The sequence below is a fragment of the Oncorhynchus mykiss genome, chromosome 17 (genome assembly GCF_013265735.2).
Source record: "Oncorhynchus mykiss isolate Arlee chromosome 17, USDA_OmykA_1.1, whole genome shotgun sequence".
NCBI lineage: Eukaryota > Metazoa > Chordata > Actinopteri > Salmoniformes > Salmonidae > Oncorhynchus > Oncorhynchus mykiss.
In genome coordinates, this window is record NC_048581.1 from 48,198,991 (window position 1) to 48,222,011 (window position 23,021).

The 23,021-nt window shown below is 42.5% G+C and overlaps 1 protein-coding gene across 2 annotated transcripts in view; it reads left to right on the forward strand.

Moving 5' to 3' along the window:
- ubap2a (ubiquitin associated protein 2a) overlaps window positions 1-23,021 on the forward strand; it is a 40,200-nt gene that overhangs the window by 3,999 nt on the left and 13,180 nt on the right. Inside the window, exons 2-11 of one of the 2 annotated variants that reach the window (XM_036949998.1) lie at window positions 3,619-3,756; window positions 8,362-8,439; window positions 9,335-9,445; window positions 14,913-15,081; window positions 15,540-15,680; window positions 15,768-15,834; window positions 15,956-16,053; window positions 20,467-20,525; window positions 21,342-21,412; window positions 22,251-22,416. In XM_036949998.1, the coding sequence (XP_036805893.1) occupies window positions 3,661-3,756; window positions 8,362-8,439; window positions 9,335-9,445; window positions 14,913-15,081; window positions 15,540-15,680; window positions 15,768-15,834; window positions 15,956-16,053; window positions 20,467-20,525; window positions 21,342-21,412; window positions 22,251-22,416 (1,056 nt within the window). In that variant the 5' untranslated portion in view covers window positions 3,619-3,660. The remainder of the gene's footprint in view (window positions 1-3,618; window positions 3,757-8,361; window positions 8,440-9,334; window positions 9,446-14,912; window positions 15,082-15,539; window positions 15,681-15,767; window positions 15,835-15,955; window positions 16,054-20,466; window positions 20,526-21,341; window positions 21,413-22,250; window positions 22,417-23,021) is intronic. The other variant, XM_036949999.1, reaches the window with a different exon arrangement.

Here is a 23,021-nt window from a genome sequence, read left to right on the forward strand (position 1 = left end):
CAGCGCCTCTTCAACCTATTCAATAAAAGACACCTCAGGAGGCTGAAGAAATTCACCCAAAACCCGACAAACTATTAGAGATGCACAATTGAGAGTATCCTGTCGGGCTGTATCACCGCCTGGTACTGCATCTGCACCGCCCTCAATCACAAGGCTCTCCAGAGGGTGGTGCGGTCTACACAACGCATTACCGGGGGCAATCTACCTGCCCTCCATGACACCTACAGCACCCGATGTCACAGGAGGCCAAAAAGATCTTCAAGGACATCAACCACCCGAGCTATTGCCTGTTCACACCGCTACCATCCAGAAGGCGAGGTCAGTACAGGTGCATCAAAGCTGGGACTGAGAGACTGAAAAACAGCTTCTATCTCAAGGCCATCAGACTGCTAAACAGCAATCACTAACTCAGAGAGGCTGCTGCCAACATGGAACCCCAATCACTGGCCACTTTAATAAATGGATCACTAGTCACTTTATACAATGCACTCTAAGTAATGCCAGTTTAATAATGTTTACATATCTTACATTACTCATATCACATGTATTTTATACCATCTATTGCACCTTGCTTTTGCTGTTCGGCCATCGCTCATCCATATACTTACATGTACATATTCTCATTCACCCCTTTAGATTTGTGTGTATTAGGTAGTTGTTGAGGAATTGTTAGATTACTTGTTAGATATTATTGCACTGTCGGAACTAGAAGCACAAGAATTTCGCTACACTTACATTAACATCTGCTAACCATGTGTATATGACAAATAAAATTTGATTTGATTTAGCATCATACCAAAAAACTAATTGAGGCTGTTATCGCTGCCAAAGGCACTTCAACAAAGTACTGAGTAAAGGGTCTGAATACTTATGTAAATGTTCTATTATATATACAGTGCCTTGCGAAAGTATTCGGCCCCCTTGAACTTTGCGACCTTTTGTCACATTTCAGGCTTCAAACATAGACATAAAACTGTATTTTTTTGTGAAGAATCAACAACAAGTGGGACACAATCATGAAGTGGAATGACATTTATTGGATATTTCAAACTTTTTTAACAAATCAAGAACTGAAAAATTGGGCGTGCAAAATTATTCAGCCCCTCTACTTTCAGTGCAGCAAACTCTCTCCAGAAGTTCAGTGAGGATCTCTGAATGATCCAATGTTGACCTAAATGACTAATGATGATAAATACAATCCACCTGTGTGTAATCAAGTCTCCGTATAAATGCACCTGCACTGTGATAGTCTCAGAGGTCCGTTAAAAGCGCAGAGAGCATCATGAAGAACAAGGAACACACCAGACAGGTCCGAGATACTGTTGTGAAGAAGTTTAAAGCCGGATTTGGATACAAAAAGATTTCCCAAGCTTTAAACATCCCAAGGATGGCCTCCCGGGTGGCGCAGTGGTTAAGGGCGCTGTACTGCAGCACCAGCTGTGCCATCAGAGTCCCTGGGTTCGCGCCCAGGCTCTGTCGTAACCGGCCGCGACCGGGAGGTCCGTGGGGCGACGCACAATTGGCCTAGCGTCGCCCGGGTTAGGGAGGGCTTGGTCGGTAGGGGTGTCCTTGTCTCATCGCGCACCAGCGACCAAGGTGGCCAGGTGCACAGTGTTTCCTCCGGCGCATTGGTGCGGCTGGCTTCCGGGTTGGATGCGTGCTGTGTTAGCAGTGCGGCTTGGTTGGGTTGTGTATCGGAGGACGCATGACTTTCAACCTTCGTCTCTCCCGAGCCTGTACGGGAGTTGTAGCGATGAGACAAGATAGTAGCTACTACAACAATTGGATACCACGAAATTGGGGAGAAAAAGGGGTAAAATTCAAAAAAAAAAAAAACTGTGCAAGCGATAATATTGAAATGGAAGGAGTATCAGACCACTGCAAATCTACCAAGACCTGGCCGTCCCTCTAAACTTTCAGCTCATACAAGGAGAAGACTGATCAGAGATGGATCACTCTGGATGAACTGCAGAGATCTACAGCTGAGGTGGGAGACTCTGTCCACAGACTGACTCTGTCAGTCGTATAATCTGGCCTTTATGGAAGAGTGGCAAGAAGAAAGCCATTTCTTAAAGATATCCATAAAAAGTGTCATGGGAGACACACCAAACATGTGGAAGAAGGTGCTCTGGTCAGATGAAACCAAAATTGAACTTTTTGGCAACAATGTTATGTTTGGCGTAAAAGCAACACAGCTGACACCATCCCCACTGTCAAACATGGTGGTGGCAGCATCATGGTTTGGGCCTGCTTTTCTTCAGCAGGGACAGGGAAGATGGTTAAAATTGATGGGAGGAGCCAAATACAGGACCATTCTGGAAGATAACCTGATGGAGTCTGCAAAAGACCTGAGACTGGGACGGAGATTTGTCTTCCAACAAGACAATGATCCAAAACATAAAGCAAAATCTACAATGGAATGGTTCAAAAATAAACATATCCAGGTGTTAGAATGGCCAAGTCAAAGTCCAGATCTGAATCCAATTGAGAATCTGTGGAAAGAACTGAAAACTACTGTTCACAAATGCTCTCCATCCAACCTCACTGAGCTCGAGCTGTTTTGCAAGGAGGAATGGGAAAAAATGTCAGTCTCTCGATGTGCAAAACTGATAGAGACATACCCCAAGCGACTTACAGCTGTAATCGCAGCAAAAGGTGGCGCTACAAAGTATTAACTTAAGGGGGCTGAATAATTTTGCACGCCCAATTTTTCAGTTCTTGATTTGTTAAAAAAGTTTGAAATATCCAATAAATGTCGTTCCACTTCATGATTGTGTCCCACTTGTTGTTGATTCTTCACAAAAAAATACAGTTTTATATCTTTATGTTTGAAGCCTGAAATGTGGCAAAAGGTCGCAAAGTTCAAGGGGGTCGAATACTTTCGCAAGGCACTGTATATATAATTTTTAAAATTATTATTATAAAATATATATTTTTTATACATTTGAAGAAAAAATCACCATGTTTTTGCTTTGTCATTATGGGGAATTGTGTGTAGATTGATGAGGGGGGAAAACGATTTAATCCATTTTAGAATAAGGTTGTAACGTAACAAAATGTGGAAAAAGTGAAGGGGTTTGAGTACTTTACGAATGCACTAGAGCTAGCCCATTAATGGAATAAAGGAGCCTAACGTTATTCATTATAGTCAAGGACCCAACACGTTCTGTTTAAAGGCGACTTGTCTCTAAGCCAAAACAGTCAAATACTTAATCTAGCTAAATGTGAATTGATTCTCAATTATGGTAAGGTTCTAGAAACATAGATAAATCCCTCTACTTTCATATCACGTCAAAATAATTTCACCAATGCAAAATACACATTTACTATACACTGTTTCAACAGTTGCATCCGACACTCAGGATTGCACAATCCCTCCAACCGTGTTGATGTGGGGACGTGTTTGATATAGGCTACACATGAGTATATACACACACACACACACCAGGGAATGCATTTCAGCTCAGAAGAAACTACAAAGGGAATCGGGACTATTTGAACAACCCAGGCCTAACGTATAACAACAGACCTATTTGTCTTATCTTATACCTGCCTGCAGTGAATAGGGCAAATACTGTAAGTGACATTCATTTTTATCCACCCCCCTCTGTCTTCCAGATTTTTCTATTTTGTACATACATTGTTTTGTATATACTGTATATGATGACATCGTTGGGCGGCGACAAAGCCCGGGGCACTCGGGACAAAGCGCTGCCTGCTGCCACACACGCAACTCAACCACAGAAACAGCTCCAGGTGAGTGACACACACGCAACCAGTATTTTCCACTAGCGCCGGTTGTCGGCTATACAAATGATTTGCAGACTCATATTCAGCCGTGTACATTTTCCACTTAACTTAACTAGGCTACTTTTCAATTTGCTTCTTAAAAATAAGTCTGCAGAGCCCTCCCCTGCTAGATCAAATCATACGTTATTTGTCACACGCGCCGAATACAACAGTGAAATGCTTACTTACAAGCCCTTAACCAACAATGCCGTTTTAAATACGTGTTAAAATAAAAGTAACAAATTATTAAAGAGCAGCAGTAAAATAACAACAGCGAGGCTATATACAGGGGGTACCGGTACAGCGTCAATGTGAGGGGGCACCGGTCGAGGTAATTGAGGTACAATGTACATGTAGGTAGAGTTAGAGTGACCGTGACTGAATATGCATCTTCTAGCGATCTATTAATAGTCACAAAGTGAGCGATGACAGGGAAACACTGCCTCTCGGCATCTGGGTGTGTGCGCTGTGGTTGCGGTCATATTTATTTACACTGAGGGAGAGGGCGTGAACTTACAGGTCCCATATAATGTGGTGACAATGAGTCAATCCACTTAGACTATTGTTTTTCTGGCACATTAATTTATTGTCTTTCGCGTGCAGGGTCCAACATTAACAACGCTGGCCAGTAAAAACGTTGGGCCAGTGGATCTCGTCAGTCACTGCCCGATAGGACCAGTAAGATTTCAGCACAGTTTTGCATTCCGGTTCAATATTTACCTGCGATGTCGCAGTCTTTCATTGAAGACTACACACACAAATGTCATGCTACACTGAACAAAAATATAAACGCAACATGTAAAGTGGTCCCATGTTTCATGAGCTGAAATAAGATCCCAGAAATTTTCCATACGCACAAAAGCTTATTTCTCTAATTTTGTGCTCAAATGTGTTTACATCGCTGTTAGTGACCATTACTCCTTTGCCAAGATTATCCATCCACCTGACTACCCCTAACCCTACCAACAGCTCTGCACACCCTGCAGGAATGTCCACCGGAGCTGTTGCCAGAGAATTGAATGATCATTCTTTTACCATAAGCCTTCTCCAAGTTTTAGAGAATTTGGCAGTACGTCCAACCAGCAGTGGTGTAAAGTACTTAAGTAAAAATACTTTAAAGTACTACTTAAGTTGTTTTTTCGTGGTATTTGTACTTTATTTTACTATTTATATTTAACTACTTTTACTTTCACTTCACTACATTCCCAAAGAATACGATTGACTTTTTACTCCATACATTTTCCCTGACACCCAAAAGTACACGTTTAATTTCAATGCTTAGCAGGTCAGGAAAATGGTCCAATTCACGCACTTATCAAGAGAACATATCTGGACCTCCACATCCGGTATTTTCTATTTGAAGTCTATCAGGACTTGCCAGACGTTATAGTGAGTTACTCGTCAGTAGCCTACCGAATTGCATCGGTACGAGAACTGTTAATTTAGCAACCTAATTTGCATACTGATAGACTTTTTTGTGATTTTTCTGCAGATAAATTGTGAAAACATTTGATGAAGATGGTGAATCCTAGACTAGTGGAGAGAGAGCATCAGTTTGGATTGATTTTTAAAAAAGCTAATGGTACTTAGTTGTGGCCAAATATATTGGCACCCTGGCACTTTTATTAAATAATTCCCTATTTTTTCTGAAACAAGTTAAAATTGAAAAACACTTTTGGTCTCCACACCTTGTTATTGGAGTTAAAACATTGCACAACACATTTTATTTTTGGAAACTTAAGTTGGCTATTTTTAATTTAGAAAATAAAGGCATGGACAAGGCTCTCCAGAGGGTGGTGCGGTCTGCACCACCCTTTGGACAAAATTATTGGCAAGATGGACAAAATTATTGGTGCCCAGGAGCTACCACTTAGTTGCACAGCCTTTGGCCAAGATAACTGAGAAAAACATTTATTGTAGCCATCAATGAGCCATTACTGGCAAGTTGGCCCACTATTCAGCAGCAAACTGCTCAAATTATTCGATGTTTGAGGGATGCCTTCAACCAACTGATATTTTCAGATCTTACCACAGGTTTTTGGATGTGATTCAGATCTGGACTCTATGCTGGCCATTTCAGAGCAGTCGATAGTTTAATCTTGAACCGTTCCTGGGTGCTATTTGATGTGTGTTCATGGTTGTTGTCTTGCTGGAAGACCCACAATCTTCAATGGAAAAACAATTTTTGGACTGGGTTGAACATTGGACTCAAACACTTGATAATCAGCTGATTTCATGATGACTTGTGTACGTTCAAGGCCCCCAGTACCAGAGGTAGCAAACAACCCTACAGCATTATCAAACCTCCCCATGTTTGATTGTAGGGGGGGGGGGGTGGGGGAGTGTTATTTTGAGGGTATGCTTAATTTGGTCATCAGTAGAACGGTGCAGTAAGCTCATTTGAGGCTACAAGAAGCATTTGTCAGCAGTTAGCTTGGCCAAAAGCTGTTCAACCAAGTACTAGCTCCGAGGTGCCAATAATTTTATCCATGCCATTTGTCTTTATTTTCTAAATGAAACATTTAAGCTGAAGGTTACAGAAATAAAAAATGTATTCTGTAAAATGTAGAAAATCCAACAAAGTGTGGAGACATTTTTTTTCTTCAGTTTAAACTTAATTTATAAATAAGAAATTATTTAAGAAAAGTGCAAGGGTGACTATATTTGGCTGCAATTGTATATGGTATTTTGAAGGATATTGATATATACAGTGCCTTCAGAAAGTATTCACACCCCTTGACTTTTTCCAAATGTTGTTGTGTTATAACCTGAATTTAAAATGGATTACATTGAGATTTTGTTTCACTGGCCTACACACAATACCCCATAATGTCAAAGTGGAATTATGTTTTTAGAAATGGTTACATATTAATTAAAAATGAAAAAATGAAATATCTTGGGTCAATAAGTATTTGTTATGGCAAGCCATAAATTCTGTCATCAAAGGTGGCTACTTTGAATAATCTCAAATATTTTTTTGATTTGTTTAACACTTTTTTGGTTACTACATGATTCCATATGTGTTATTTCATAGTTTTGATGTCTTCACTATTCTACAATGTAGAAAATAGTCAAAACAAATAACCCTTGAATGAGTAGGTGTATCCATACTTTTGACTGGTACTGTATATGTTTTGTGCTCTATCACTCCCCTATTACTAACTACAAATGATCTATAACTGGGATAATAACTCACTAACCAGCAAAGGATGTGAACAAAGCTCCTACTGGAGCTCTGATTGTTTATGCCGCACCGGTCTGTGTAGAGTATGGGCGGAGTAGTACATGTCAATGCAGTAGAATCCTACTCCGATGCGTTCTGCATTCAACAAAATCTCTTGCATAGTTTTGTTTCGCATTGAAAGTGGCTAATATTACGCTGATTCGATCACAATTGCCACAGTAAAGGGAAACGTTGATAACTCTAGAACAGTGGTCACTTTGAGTCAAAATGCAAGGCGAGATCTACCACTCAGATTTTTTTTGAACATGACTTAAAAACACAAGCCTATGCAAAATTAACCATTTAAAAACAGTACTGTAGCAATGAGGTTTGTGCAGTAAGCTATAGGCCCAATACATTAGCACCGCATATTAGCTTTTCTTGAATTGCCCTGCCAGTGCATTGTTGTTCGGGCCATTTTTTTATTATATATTTAACCGATCACACCGGTAATAGATCTGTTGTTGTATTACCCTTTTAGCACAGCTGAGTGAGCATACATTTAAATAGTTTTATTTTATTGGACTGATGGTGCCTGCATTTGATGGTCAGTCTCAGCGGAGGGAGAGCGCAGCAGACTGAGGCCCCGCGTCGCAACATCCATCTGCACTCTCTAACCAAAAAGGGACACCATCTTCCAGATAAGGGCAAAACTCAAGTTGGTGCCCACTGCTCTAGATAGTTGAGCAGTGCTTCTCTCTATGGGCTAATATTTCTACGCGACAGTCTCAGGGCTACTACGCGCGCAGCTTAGAGGGAACATTGACTGTAGGTCTACTGATTTACTCAAAGTGTTGACAATGGAGCAGTTAACTGCTGCTTTCTCTTTAGCAAAGCCCATGTTTAACACCTGCTTCATTCTTCAATCATACCTGTCTTGCAGTTAGCTGAGAAAATACCTCTCAAAAGGAAGGTTGAAGCCAGGACGTAAAGGATTATTTGAAGGCCCAGTGCAGTCAAAATGACGTTTTCCTGTTTTTGTATCATATTGTACAAGAGCTGATGAAACTAACACTCGAAAAGTGTGAAAATGTGATCCGTGTTATTTCAGTGTTATTTCCTGATAGTTGCTGGTTGAAAATGCAATCTAGCATTAGAATGTACCAGAGGACACCAAAATAGAGCTTGTTTGTCAAACATTTCTTAACCCGGTGGGGGACAAGCCCCTCTGGACCCAGCCCGGCTGGCTACTTTTTCTTTGACATGCACACAGTACAACTTGCTCAATGCATGGGTCTTCAAGTGGTAAATCATATCTCCAAAACAATTATTCTCCCTCTCCTTCTCTCTTCCCTCTGTTCCTTTCCTTCTTCATATCCTCCCTCACTTCCTTCTCATCCATTTTGCAGGCGACTGCAGAACAGATCCGACTCGCCCAGATGATCTATGACAAGAATGATGCTGAGTTTGAGGACAAAGTGAACCAGGTGAGTGGGGGGAATTGCAGAGGCCATTGTGACAGCTCTGAATGATGGCCTGTGTGTGTTGGGGTGTGTTTCACATTAAGAGAGAATACCTGTGACTGCATGTGCTGGGAAAAGGCAAGACCACACTCATAATTTAGGAAAAAAACAAAATATTTTGTCAATTTTAGACAACTTTGGGGTTTTCACCTCAAATCTAAGACCCTCTCTTTTTCTAATACTGACTGTTAGGCTATGACAGATTCCCCCTCCCCTTCTGTGACTATGTACACAGCTTATTGATTTGTGTGCATGTCTCAGTGTGTGTAGTGTATTTGTATCAACGGTCTGTATAGACAGTGTCATTGTACACTGAGTATACAAAACATTAAGAACAGACAGACCACATGAATCCAGGTGAAAGCTATGATCCCATATTGATGTCACTTGTTAAGTCCACTTCAATCAGTGTAGATGAAGGGGAGGAGACAAGTTAAAGGAGGATTTCTAAGCCTTGAGACAATTGAGACATGGATTGTGTGTGTGCCATTCAGAGGTTGAATGGGCAAGACAAACGTGCCTTTGAATGGGGTATGGTAGTGGGCCCACCGGTTCGTGTCAAAAACTGCAACACTGCTGGGTGTTTTACACTCAACACATTCCTGTGTGTATCAATAATGGTACACCACGCAAAGGACGTCCAGCCAACTTGACACAACTGTGGGAAGCGTTGGAGTCAACATGGGCCAGCATCCCTGTGGAACGCTTTCGACACCTTGTGGAGTCCATGTGCTGATGAATTCAGGCTGTTCTGAGGGCAGCGGGTGCAAGTCAATATTAGCAAGATGTTCTTAATATTCTATTATGTTTCATTGGATTCAAATAAAGCACTCAGAGTTGTATGTATGTATGTCCACAGCTGATGGAGGTGACAGGAAAGATCCAGGATGAATGCATGGTAGCGCTCCACGACTGCAACGAGGATGTCAACAGAGCCATCAACTTCCTCCTTGAGAGCACCTCTGATACGGTAGGGCAGAGGGGACTGACGTTAACGCTACCTTTTCAATTTCCTTCAGCCACTTTCCTTCGGGTGGCTAGTCATCGCTAGCTTAGCGTCGCTCAGTCACCTTAACTTCCCTGAGACCTGGGTCGTATTCATTAGGCACCAAATGAAAGAAAACTGACTGAAAAAGGGAGGGACTAGCCTACCTGAACTTTTCTGCCTTTGTTTTCTGGTTTAGTGATGCTCATTGTTGACTCATGAGAGTGGAGTGGCTGGTGGTAGCATGGTATGGAATCTAACCAGTTGCTACATAGCTTTTTTGCACTGACTCTCTTGCACAGACTCGATGTACACTCGCAGGACTCTCACACATACTAAGCTGACACTCCAACACACAGACACACACACAAAACACACACACATGCATATTGATGCACATGTACAGTGCATTCGGAAAGTATTCAGAGCCCTTGACTTTTTCCACATTTTGCTATGTTACAGCCTTATTCAGAAATTGATGAGAAAAACAGTTATTTAATCCATCTACAGTGCCTTGCGAAAGTATTCGGCCCCCTTGAACTTTGCGACCTTTTGCCACATTTCAGGCTTCAAACATAAAGATATAAAACTGTATTTTTTTGTGAAGAATCAACAACAAGTGGGACACAATCATGAAGTGGAACGACATTTATTGGATATTTCAAACTTTTTTAACAAATCAAAAACTGAAAAATTGGGCGTGCAAAATTATTCAGCCCCCTTAAGTTAATACTTTGTAGCGCCACCTTTTGCTGCGATTACAGCTGTAAGTCGCTTGGGGTATGTCTCTATCAGTTTTGCACATCGATAGACTGAATTTTTTCCCCATTCCTCCTTGCAAAACAGCTCGAGCTCAGTGAGGTTGGATGGAGAGCATTTGTGAACAGCAGTTTTCAGTTCTTTCCACAGATTCTCGATTGGATTCAGGTCTGGACTTTGACTTGGCCATTCTAACACCTGGATATGTTTATTTTTGAACCATTCCATTGTAGATTTTGCTTTATGTTTTGGATCATTGTCTTGTTGGAAGACAAATCTCAGTCTCAGGTCTTTTGCAGACTCCATCAGGTTTTCTTCCAGAATGGTCCTGTATTTGGCTCCATCCATCTTCCCATCAATTTTAACCATCTTCCCTGTCCCTGCTGAAGAAAAGCAGGCCCAAACCATGATGCTGCCACCACCATGTTTGACAGTGGGGATGGTGTCAGCTGTGTTGCTTTTACGCCAAACATAACGTTTTGCATTGTTGCCAAAAAGTTCAATTTTGGTTTCATCTGACCAGAGCACATTCTTCCACATGTTTGGTGTGTCTCCCAGGTGGCTTGTGGCAAACTTTAAAACAACACTTTTTATGGATATCTTTAAGAAATGGCTTTCTTCTTGCCACTCTTCCATAAAGGCCAGATTTGTGCAATATACAACTGATTGTTGTCCTATGGACAGAGTCTCCCACCTCAGATGTAGATCTCTGCAGTTCATCCAGAGTGATCATGGCCTCTTGGCTGCATCTCTGATCAGTCTTCTCCTTGTATGAGCTGAAAGTTTAGAGGGACGGCCAGGTCTTGGTAGATTTGCAGTGGTCTGATACTCCTTCCATTTCAATATTATCGCTGGCACAGTGCTCCTTGGGATGTTTAAAGCTTGGGAAATCTTTTTGTATCCAAATCCGGCTTTAAACTTCTTCACAACAGTATCTCGGACCTGTCTGGTGTGTTCCTTGTTCTTCATGATGCTTTCTGCGCTTTTAACGGACCTCTGAGACTATCACAGTGCAGGTGCATTTATACAGAGACTTGATTACACACAGGTGGATTGTATTTATCATCATTAGTCATTTAGGTCAACATTGGATCATTCAGAGATCCTCACTGAACTTCTGGAGAGAGTTTGCTGCACTGAAAGTAAAGGGGCTGAATAATTTTGCACGCCCAATTTTTCAGTTTTTGATTTGTTAAAAACGTTTGAAATATCCAATAAATGTCTTTCCACTTCATGATTGTGTCCCACTTGTTGTTGATTCTTCACAAAAAAATACAGTTTTATATCTTTATGTTTGAAGCCTGAAATGTGGCAAAAGGTCGCAAAGTTCAAGGGGGCCGAATACTTTCGCAAGGCACTGTACATACAATAACCCATAATGACAAAGCGATAACAGGTATTTCGAATTTTTAGCAAATTAATAAAAAATAAACATAACTTATTTACTTAAGTATTCAGACCCTTTGCTATAAGACTCGAAATTGAGCTCAGGTGCATCCTGTTTCCATTGATCATCCATGATGTTTCTACAACTTGATTGGAGTCCAGCTGTGGTAAATTCAATTGATTGGACATGATTTGGAAAGGCACACACCTGTCTATGTAAGGTCCCAAAGTTGATAGTGCATGCCAGAGCAAAAACCAAGCCATGAGGTCGAAGGGATTGTCCGTGACAGTATTGTGTCAAGGCATAGATCTGGGGAAGGGTACCAAAAAATGTCTACAGCGTTGAAGGTCCCCAAAAACACCGTGGCCTCCATCATTCTTAAATGAAAGAAGTTAGGAACCACCAAGTCTAAATAATAATAAACTAAATAATCAGGGAAGAAAGGCATTGGTCAGGGAGGTGACCAAGAACCCGATGGTCACTCTGGCAGATCTCTAGAGTTCCTCTGTGGAGATGGGAGAACCTTCCAGAAGGACAACCATCTCTGCAGCACTCCACCAATCAGGCCTTTATGGTAGAGCGGGCAGATGGAAGCCACTCCTCAGTAAATGGCACATGACAGCCTAAAAGCACCTAAAGGACTCTCAGACCATGAGAAACAAGATTATCTGGTCTGATGAAACCAATATCAAACTCTTTAGGCCAAAATGCCAAGCGTCACATCTGGAGGAAACCTGGCACCATCCCTAAGGTGAAGCATGGTTATGGCAGCATCATGCTGTGGGGATGTTTTTTCAGCTGCAGGTACTGGGAGGCTAGTCAGAATTGAGGGAAAGATGAACAGAGCAAAAGTTGATTATTTATTTATTTATTTATTTATTTCACCAGGTAGGTCAGTTGAGAACAAGTTCTCATTTAAGTACAGTAGGGTCCTTGATGAAAGCCTTCTCCAGAGTGCTCAGGACCTCAGACTGGGGAGAAGGTTCACCTTCCAACAGGAGAACGACCCTAAGCACACAGCCAAGACAACGCAGGAGTGGCTTCGGGACAAGTCTCTGAATGTCCTTGAGGGGCCCAGCCAGAGTCCGGACTTGAACCCGATGGAATATCTCTGGAGAGACCTGAAAAAAGGTGTGCAGCGACTTTTCCCATCGAACCTGACAGAGCTTGAGAGGATCTGCAGAGAATAATGGGAGAAACTCCCCAAATACAGGTGTGCCTAGCTTCATACGCGTCATACCCAAGAAGACTCGAGGCTGTAATTGCTGCCAAAGGTGCTCCAGAAAAGTACTGAGTAAAGAGCCTGAAAACTTATGTAAATGTCGAATTTCAGTTTTTTTCTTTATGCTTTGTCATTATGGGGTATTGTGTGTAGATTGATGAGGACAAAAAGAATTTGATTAATTTTAGAATAAGGCTGTAACGTAACTAAATGTGGAAAAAGTGAAGGGGTCTGAATACTTTCCGAATACACTGTACATTCATATTCCTTTACACATTTCACATACGCTGCTACTACTCTCTGTTTATTATCTAGGCATAGTCACTTTATCCATACCTAAATGTGCGCATTACTTAAATTACCCCGACTAACCCCGTAACCCTGCAAATTGACTTGGGAACGGGTACCCCTTGTATATAGCCTCGTTAATGTTATTTTATAGTGTTAATATTTTTCCTTTAGGTTATTAGTAAATTGTTCGTAACCTTTTTTAAAAACTCTGCATTGTTGGTTACGGGCTCGTAAAGTAAGCATTTCACGTTAAGGTCTTCGGAGCGTGTGACAAATAACTTGATTTGATCTACATCTGTTAGAGTTGGAGCACAGATCTGATAGGACGGAAATATGTTCTCACATTTTGTAATGGACAGATGACATAATGTACCTAATACAATACTTCTATCTACAGTGGATTGAGTCAGCTTTAGGAAATGGATCTCTTAATGACCCTTGCCACATCCCCTTCCAATCAAGCCCAAGGGTGCTGTGCACATTGCTATATCTATCCAAGGAAACGGAAAATAGGGGCTTGTGCCAACTGTGCCAGGGGGACTTGTCCAGTTGGGTGATTGAATAAAGGCATATTGTGATTATTATGTGATTATTATTTATTTATTTAACAGAAGGACAATGGAAAAAGTATTATGGCCTCTGAATCTAGGATGTACAACACTTGTCACTTGTTCTGTTAGCACCTAAGTCAGTAGTAAAATAATCGAGGCGTTTCAGAGGAGAGCACCGCAGCACAGAGAGATCTCCACCCCACCACAGTTACGCTGTTGTTGTTTCTTGGAAGTCCTGAAATAGAAAGTGGGTCATTTTGCTCCTATGTATGTAATCCTCCAATGATATAATCAGCTACTGCTGCCTGCCTGCCCTGTGGTCATTCATCCTTTGATATGTCAATGACATTGTGACACTGCAGTAGGAGGAGTACATATCCATTATTAATTTGACGTTGACTAGTTCAAGCAGTTGTAGGATCTGACTTAACTTTTACTCCTGCAATCTGTAGGTATTTTCCACTCTTTCCTCTCCTCTCCTTGCGCATCTCCCCTCCCGTTCGCTCACCTCCATTTCCCTTTCCCCCCCCCCCCTCTCTCAAAGCCAATTAGGATCAATAAGGAGATATCAAAAGTCAGTCGCTCTCCCTCGCAAGCTCTCGCTCTCCCTCGCCCGCTCTCGCTCTCCCGCGCTCGCCCGCTCTAGCTCTCGCTCTCTCTAGCTCTCGCTCTCTAGCTCTCGCTCACTCTCTCAATTTTTAATTCAATTTCAATTTAAGGGCTTTATTGCCATGGGAAACATGTGTTTACATTGCCAAAGCAAGTGAAATAGCTAATAAACAAAAGTGAAACAAACAAAACAAAAAAATTATAGGGAACATTACACTCACAAAAGATCCAAAAGAATAAAGACATTTCAGATGTCATATTATGTGCAAATAGTTTAAGTACAAAAGTGAAAATATATAAACATAAATATGGGTTGTATTTACAATGGTGTATGTTCTTTACTTTTCTTGTCAGGGCCATCTTGCTGCTGTGATGGCACGCTGTGGTATTTCACCCAATAGATATGGGAGTTGATCAAAATTGGGTTTGTTTTCAAATTCTTTGTGGGTCTGTGTAATCTGAGGGAAATATGTGTCTCTATGGTTATACATAATCTCTCTCTCGCTGTCTTTCGCTCGCTCATTCTCTCTCTCGTCCTCTCGCTCTCTCTCGTTCATTCTCTCTCTCATTCTCTCTCTCGTCCTCTGTCGTTTCTTTCCTCTCTCTCTCTCTCTCTCTCTCTCTCTTTCTCAGACCTCATGGGAGACAGTTGGGAAGAAGAAACCCCTAGCGAAGGACGGCCCGACGGAGGGCAAGGAGAACCGGGAGAAGAGAGGAGGAGAGCGAGAGGGCAGCAGGGGCCGCGGAGGAAGCAATCGGAGAGGCAGGGGGGCCAGCAACCGCAGCCGCCAGGTTGAGAGAGGTTAGGGGGTCACGGAATAAAATTCTATGCATATGTTAATGAACAAGGCACTATAACACTAGGTTTAATTGATCACCTAAGAGCCAGGAAGAATGAGAAGTCAGTAAGCTGTCGAGGATTTGAGTTATTCAACCATGGTGTGGTTAGTACATTTACAGTTAGTGTGTTTATTCTCATTGGCGGTACTTTAGATTAGAGAACACTACATAGAGCACTTACTAAGAATGAATAGCCAGCCAATTTGTCATTAAGCAATTAGTTTGTCATCAATGCACTATTCAGCAGAATTGCTTACTAGGCAGCACATAGCTTTGTACTGACCTTAATCACTAAATCATCTCTCTGTTGGTCTCTCCCCACTTCTCTCCTTCTCTATCGCTATCCCTCTCTCTCTGTCTCCCTCTTTGTCTCTCCACACCTCGCTTTCTCGCTCGTTCGCTCTCTGTCTCCCTGTGCAGTGCGGCCAGAGGAAAATGGTGTGGAGGCGGTCCCTGGCCCTTTGGACAGAGTGTCAGAGCGAGGTCGCAGGGGGGGAAGAGGGGGTAGAGGTGAGTGTCAATTAGTGGCACTTTCTCATATGTTCCAGTCAACACTCCCAGGTAACTTAAGTGCTCTCTTAACTTCACACAATTTTTCTGGTGCCATGCTTACTATGTGTTGACGTTGTGCGGGTCTGTGTGCTTCAGTCGGATCTGGAGGCAGAGGAAGGGGCAGGGCACCAGCGGGTAGCAGGTTCTCAGCCCAGGGAATGGGGTGAGTTCTGTAATACACAAACAAACTCGTACACACACAACTGTCCTTTTCTGGTTCCTCGTACACCAGTTCTTCTTAAACCTAAACTTCACCTACCCTCATCCTCTCTCTCTCTCCTCAGGACCTTTAACCCAGCAGACTACACCCCAGAACAGGGGACAGGGACCACACAAGGTGACACTTGGGAGTCAGGGGCCAGCAACAGCACAGACGGGACAGGTGAGGCTTCACACAGAGAAGGATCATGAAACTCTCTGGGTTCTTCAAAAAGTAGTGGTGTTCTTCGTTTTGCTCTACGACCCCCACAAGTCTGAAGTCGGTACTGCCGATCTGCCAACTTCTGTCTATAGCGTCCGAACAGTTTCGGCTACACACGAATATGACCCCTCTACGGAAAGATGAGACTCTCAGGAACACTTACATGTCAGTTGTTTTGCTCTAGGACTAATCTGAAGGTAGCCCGGTACCAGTTTAAAAAGTGAATGGAAGTATACACCGAGTACACAAAACATTAAGAACACCTGCACTTTCCATGACATAGACTGACCAGGTGAAAGCTATGATCCCTTATTGATGTAACTTGTTAAATCCATTTCGATCCGTGTAGATGAAGGGGATGACACAAGTTCAAGGAGGATTTTTAAGCCTTGACAATTGAGACTTGGATTGTGTATGTCTGCCATTTTGAATGGGCAAGGCAAAAGATTTAAGTGCCTTTGAATGGGGTATGGTAGTAGGTGCTCACAGAACGCGACCCCAGAGTGCTGAAGCGCTCGGTTCCTCGGTTGCAACACTCACTACCGAGTTCCAAACTGCCTCTGGAAGCAACGTCAGCACAATAACTGTTCTTCGGGAGCATCATGAAATGAGTTTCCATGGCCAAGCAGCCACACACAAACCTAAGGTCACCATGCACAATGCCAAGAGTCGGCTGGAGTGGTTTAAAGCTTGCGCACATTGGACTCTAGAGCAGTGGAAACGCGTTCTCTGGAGTGATGAATCACACTTCATCTGGCTTTGGGTTTGCATCTGGGTTTGCCGGATGCCAGGAGAACGCTACCTGCCCCAATGCATAGTGCCAACTGTAAAGTTTTGTGGAGGAGGAATAATGGTCTGGGGCTGTTTTTCATAGTTCGTGCTAGACCCCTTAGTTCCAGTGAAGGGAAATCTTAATGCTACAGCATACAGTGACATTCTAGGTGATTCTGTGCTTCCAACTCTGTGGAAACGTTTTGGGGAAGGCACTTTCCTGTTACAGCATGGCAATGCCCCCGTGCACAAAGCGAGGTCCATACAGAAATGGTTTGTCGAGATCGATGTGGAAGAACTTGACTAGCCTGCACAGAGCCCTGACCTCAACCTCATTTAACACCTTTGGGATGAATTGGAATGCTGACTGTGAGCCAGGCCTAATCGCCCAACATCAGTGCCTGACCTCACTAATGATCTTGTGGCTGAATGGAGTCCCCGCAGCAATGTAGTGGAACGCCTTCTCATAAGAGTGAAGGCTGTTATAGCAGCAAAGAGGGGACCAACTCGATATTAATGCCCATGATTTTGGAATGAGATGTTCGGCAAACTACTTTTGGCCATGTAGTTTAGTGCACCAAAAAAAGTGTGGGTAAATTTAAATAAATAAAAAATCATTCTTATCTCTCAGATATAGGACAGACACTTCAAAGCAAACTTCCTTTTGATAATTGTTTTTGACTATCTGTTTTGCCATGTATTAATCTGTTATTTAATGTGTTTCATTTGGCTAATAGCAGTAAGGCCAAATTCAATGGTTACTTATTTATTTTATACCTAAAGGGGTCCTAAAATTCTAAATCCTTGACATGACCGTCTTAAAACAATTCCAGATGTTAGCTTAGTCGGAGGAAACAATCTCAATTGCATTTCCTTAATTCTTCGCATCCTCTCGTCTCTTCCTCAAAACCCATTAAATGAGAAGGTCAGAGGTCCCTCTAGGGCTGTGGTGGTCACAAAATGTTGTCAGCCGGGGATTGTCAAGCAAGTAACTGACAGTCTCACGGTAATTGACCATTAATCAACATAAACACATTTAGCATATCCTGGCTTCCACACACAGCCTACAAGCTACTGATGCAGACCTTTGGAACATCTACATTTTAAAAAGTCTAATAAATCCTACACCTTCATAATAAATCCATTATTTATTTTAGACAGGTCTAAAGAAGCATGATATGAAGAAAGTGTAGTCTATTTCAGAAGAACAGAATAGCATTATCTTAGTTGTCCTTGTGTTGAATAGAAAGGATATTTTCTCCAAATGATTTGAGGGAGTGCGCACATGCAGCTATTTTGTATTGAGCCGTTAACAAATAAGTATTCCTATATGCTTAATTTAGAGTTACATTAATAACTTGAGTTGTTCTACAAACGTTGGCCTATAGATGTTCAGATTTTTAATACATTGTAAGGCCACTCTAATGATGATTTGAAAAAAGTTGCTTGAAAGGCATGAGTTCTACTTTGTTTTTTTGTGCAGGCTGTACACACTACATCATTCACAATTTGACAAGCACTTGATAATGCCTAGAATTTCACTGCGGCATCCCCTTTGTGTGGCCGTAATGCACCCTAAAAAATACATGCCTTTTGCGGCCAGTGGTCGTTGTCCCCTTCTCAAGTGAAGACAGACACACATCGGGAATGCAACTGCGCACGTCCTTGTCCAATTCCGAGGTGCATATTGAAGATGTTGGAAGAACTGTCCACATTTACTTTTCGTCAGTCAACAAGATGAGTAGGCCTAACGAAGAGCAAAAGCACTAGCCTATGTCAATCTACTATCCCCAATAGTACAAATGTTGACCTATTCTAATCTGTGTGAGAAATAAATATTCCAAATATAACTGTCCCAGACTATGGGATGTGATGGATCCCAAATTAATACAACCACTAACATCAACAAAAAAAACTTTTTTTACGCAATGTGGCTTACCCAACAGAGTAAGTGCTAGAGGCGTCACTACAGATCCGGGCTCGATCCCGGGTTAGGGAAGGGTTTGGGGGATGTCCTTGTTCCATCATGCTCTAGCCACTCCTTGTGGCGGCCGGGCACATGCACGCTGACCTCGATCGCCAGCTGTTTCCTTCGACACATTGGTGTGGCTGGTTTCCGGGTTAAGCGAGCCGTGTGTCAAAAAGCAGTGCAACCTTCGCCTCTCCCGAGTCCGTGCGGGAGTTGCAGCGACGGGACAAGACTGTAACTACCAATTTGGATATCATGAAATTTGGGGAAAAAGGGGGTAAAAAGTGCTTTAAAAAATGTAAGAAAACATTGCAAATGGAGAACACTTTTCCAGTGGTTAATTTTCATGCCAGTCAGAGATGCTATTCTCCTGTTATAAATATAAGCAATGTGTTTAATATTAGGAAAAATGATAAATAAATATAGTAGGCCTACCATATAGAAAGCTGATGGGGTCCTCCTCTTTTTAATAGTGGCCATCCCTCTGTTTTCTCACACAATTGCATAGCCAATACAAATGTTGTTGCAACATGAGCTCATGGGCTCTCATGAAGTTTTTGATTAGATTTGCATTGATGTCAGAGTGATTAGAGGGACAATAGAGTGCTGAGTGCCAGGCAGTTAGCAAGTATGGTGGGCTACTAATGACCATCAGCAGCATCAGAGCTTGGATAAACCTAAATACCGTGACTAAACGGTCATGTGAAATTTGACTGCCTTCGTAACCGCCAATGTGGCGGTAATACAGTCACCGCAACAGCCCTAGGTCCCTCCCCTCTCAACTTCTTATCCAATGGGTTTTGAGACAAGGAGAGAACGTGAAGATTCAAGAAAATGCAATTGAGATTCTCCAATTGTTTCCTCCATTTCTCACATCCACTCTTCTCCCCCAATGTGCTTTGAGAGGAAGGTTCATCCCTTTGGGCTCCAATGCACTTTTGAGGAGAGGCAAGGAGTGGAGGAATCAAGGACCGAGGAAGCAAGCATTTGCCGGCTAATTTTCAGACTCTGACATGCAGACCAACGCTTAGTGTTTACTGATTAATTTCATTATAGATTATTGTTAATATTGTCAATGATTTTCTTGACAAAACGCATTGTATTATGTTATTATATCAACCGAAATTAAGAAGCTGTTTGTTTAGCATGGCTATAAATGATAGAGAAGTTGACTAAATGCATAAACAGTCCTTGCTTCTAGGCAAGACAAAGAAACTTGCGGTGTCCATATTTCAAGTGACATTTTGAATCACATATAGATGTTTTGTTGTTGCTAGGTGGAGTTATGGTCTCATTGTGCCTATTTAAACTTTTATTTCTGTAACTACACCTGAAGCTGTATATCAAACTATTTTGAAATGTTTACCCTGATGTCACACATTGTCCCCTTTTATTTATAGAAAGACCCATTTTCTCTTGTATAGTTTTCTGGAATGTTTTGACCGGTAGGTGTTCATTGGTCAGGATGTTTTATTGTTGTATTTCTAATGGGACCCTGTAGACTGTTGCTAGGGAAATCTCCCTAGCAATGCTGCTGAATTACAGTCCATGTTCACAAACGCCTCTCCAAGAAGCCCTTGTGTTGTTTCCATTCATCTCTGTGCTCTGACCCCTCTCTGGTGTGCTCCCTGCAGTGGCCTGGAGGAGTACTCTGGAAGACTGGGCTGCTGAGGACTGGAGCGAAGAGATGAGTGTGAGTCTGGGTAATGGGGACTGGGAAGTAGTAGTGGTCAGGGGGTGGAAGGAGCTTTGTCTTATGTTCACATTTTGGACATTTATTTTCCAGATGGAACACATACATGACCAGGGCTGTGAAGTGCGACCACCATATGCTAACTCAAATTTTAAAATGGGAGCACCAGTGTTCCTAGAAAAATCACCCACATAATTTGTGTAACCTTTGTATTACCTCATTAGCTAGCTAACAACCTGGTAACATTATCAGTATATCCAAACATTTGAGGGCACAGGAAGGACGGGAAAGGGATAGCTTCTTCAGGAGATCAATGATCACAGCAATTCATGAATGACAGCTCTTGCATGTTGTCGTCACAAATGTTCTTAAAGAGATGGTGTACAATTTTCAATGTAATGCATCGCAATAGGAAAATGGTTATTTTACATAATGTAGAAACCAACTATTCCGCAAATGACTTTTTCATTTCAATTACATTTGAGCTTTTTAATAATAAACAAATGTATTTACAGGGTTACATATTCGTTTTTATGGAACAACATGTGCTTCAGAAGTAGCTGGAATTCATATAGGCTGTATCTCAATCGATTTAACAAAAATGTATTTTCGGGTGCTCCTGAATTTTATGTTCTCTTTACCTTTTTAAAGTGGGGAGCACCAGTGATACCAATTAAATGTTTGAATTTAGAGTCCTGCACAACAGTGCACTAGTTCATACAGTGTGACTTCAAAAGGTTTAACAAAACTATAGTTGGCCTTATGACTCACAACTTGGTCTATTACATTTGTCAATAACTCTCTGTCTCCCCTCAGCTCTCCGAGACCAAAGTGTTCACCGCCTCAAGTGCACCTGCACCTCAGAACCACCTCACACCTGGGCAAAGGTAACTCCCAGCTCACCATCCGCACGACTAACTAGGGCACCCACCCGTCACATATCAACACTGCTTTTTAGGCCTCCCGAGTGGCACTGCATTGCAGTGCTAGCTGTGCCTCTAGAGATGCTGGTTCGAGTCCAGGCTAGCTGCTACAAAGAGACCCACAGAGCAGCGCAAAATTGGCCCAGCGTCGTCCGGATTAGGGGAGGGTTTGGCCGGCAGGGATGTTCTTGTCCCATCACACACTAGCTACTCCTGTGGCGGGCCGGGCGCAGTGCACACTGACACAGTCGCCAGGTGTACGGTGTTTCTTCCAACGCAATGGTTCGTCTGGCTTCCGGGTTAAACGGGCGTTGTGTCAAGAAGCAGTGCGGCTTAGTTGGGTTGTGTTTCGGAGGACGCACTGCTCTTGACCTTCGTCTCTCCCGAGTCTGCACAGGAGTTGCAGCAATGGGACAAGACTGTAACTACCAATTGGATACCACAAAATTGGGGAGAAAAAGGGGTAATAAAAAAAATATATATATATATATATATCAAAAATAAAATAAAAAACACTGCTTTTGGTGTTGTGTAGATATGGGGAAAATACCAGCCCAGTGGTACACAAAATAACAGCTTGACCTCTTTGCCAGTTTTATTCCATGGAGTGATATGTTTGGCCCAGCTGCTTTGGTAGATACATTTGGATGTGCATAATAAGTAGGAAGGACGTATGGATCCTTCCCTTGAGACATGGTCCCCGTTATGACTGTGTTGATTTTAATCAGACTTTCTCCGTAGTGGGTATGTGTGCAATATAAATAGTATCATATGTTGTAATAATGATATGTGTCTCCTGTAGTCTGGACCTGCCCTCTCTGCTGCAGAAGCCAGTGGGAGAAGGAAGAGGAGGAGGAGGGGATGCCCCCTCTACACAGAGCCTGGTTTTCACCAACTCCCACCATCACCCCCCCCGCAACGGGTCGGCCATTGGCACAGGCAGCACCAGCTATGCACACGCCGCCCTGGTGAGCCATACTCGTGCCCTTTAAAACCTTTCAGATACTTTTGGTCATATGGTGTATGTATGTAGACACCTGCTCGTCGAACATCTCATTCCAAAACCATGGGCATTAATATGGAGTTGGTCCCCCGTTTTGCTGCTATAACAGCCTCCTCTCTTCTAGGAAGGCTTTCAACTAGATGTTGGAATATTGCTGCGGGGACTTGCTTCCATTTAGCTAAAAGAGCAGTAGTTAGGTCGGGCACTGGTGTTGGGTGATTGGGCCTGGCTCGCAGTCAGCGTTCCAATTCATCCCAAAGGTTTTCGATGGGGTTGAAGTCAGTGCTCTGTGCAGGCCAGTCAAGTTCTTCCACACCGATCTCGACAAACCATTTCTGTATGGACCTTGCTTTGTGCATGGGGCATTGTCATGCTGAAACAGGAAAGGTCCTTACCCAAACTGTTGCCACAAAGTTGGAAGCACAAAATCGTCTAGAATGTCATTGTATGCAGTAGGGTTAATATTTCCCTTCACTGGAACTATGCATTGGGGCAGGTAGCGTTCTCCTGGAATGCGCTGAACCCATATTCGTCTGTCGGACTGCCAGATGGTGAAGTGTGATTCATCAC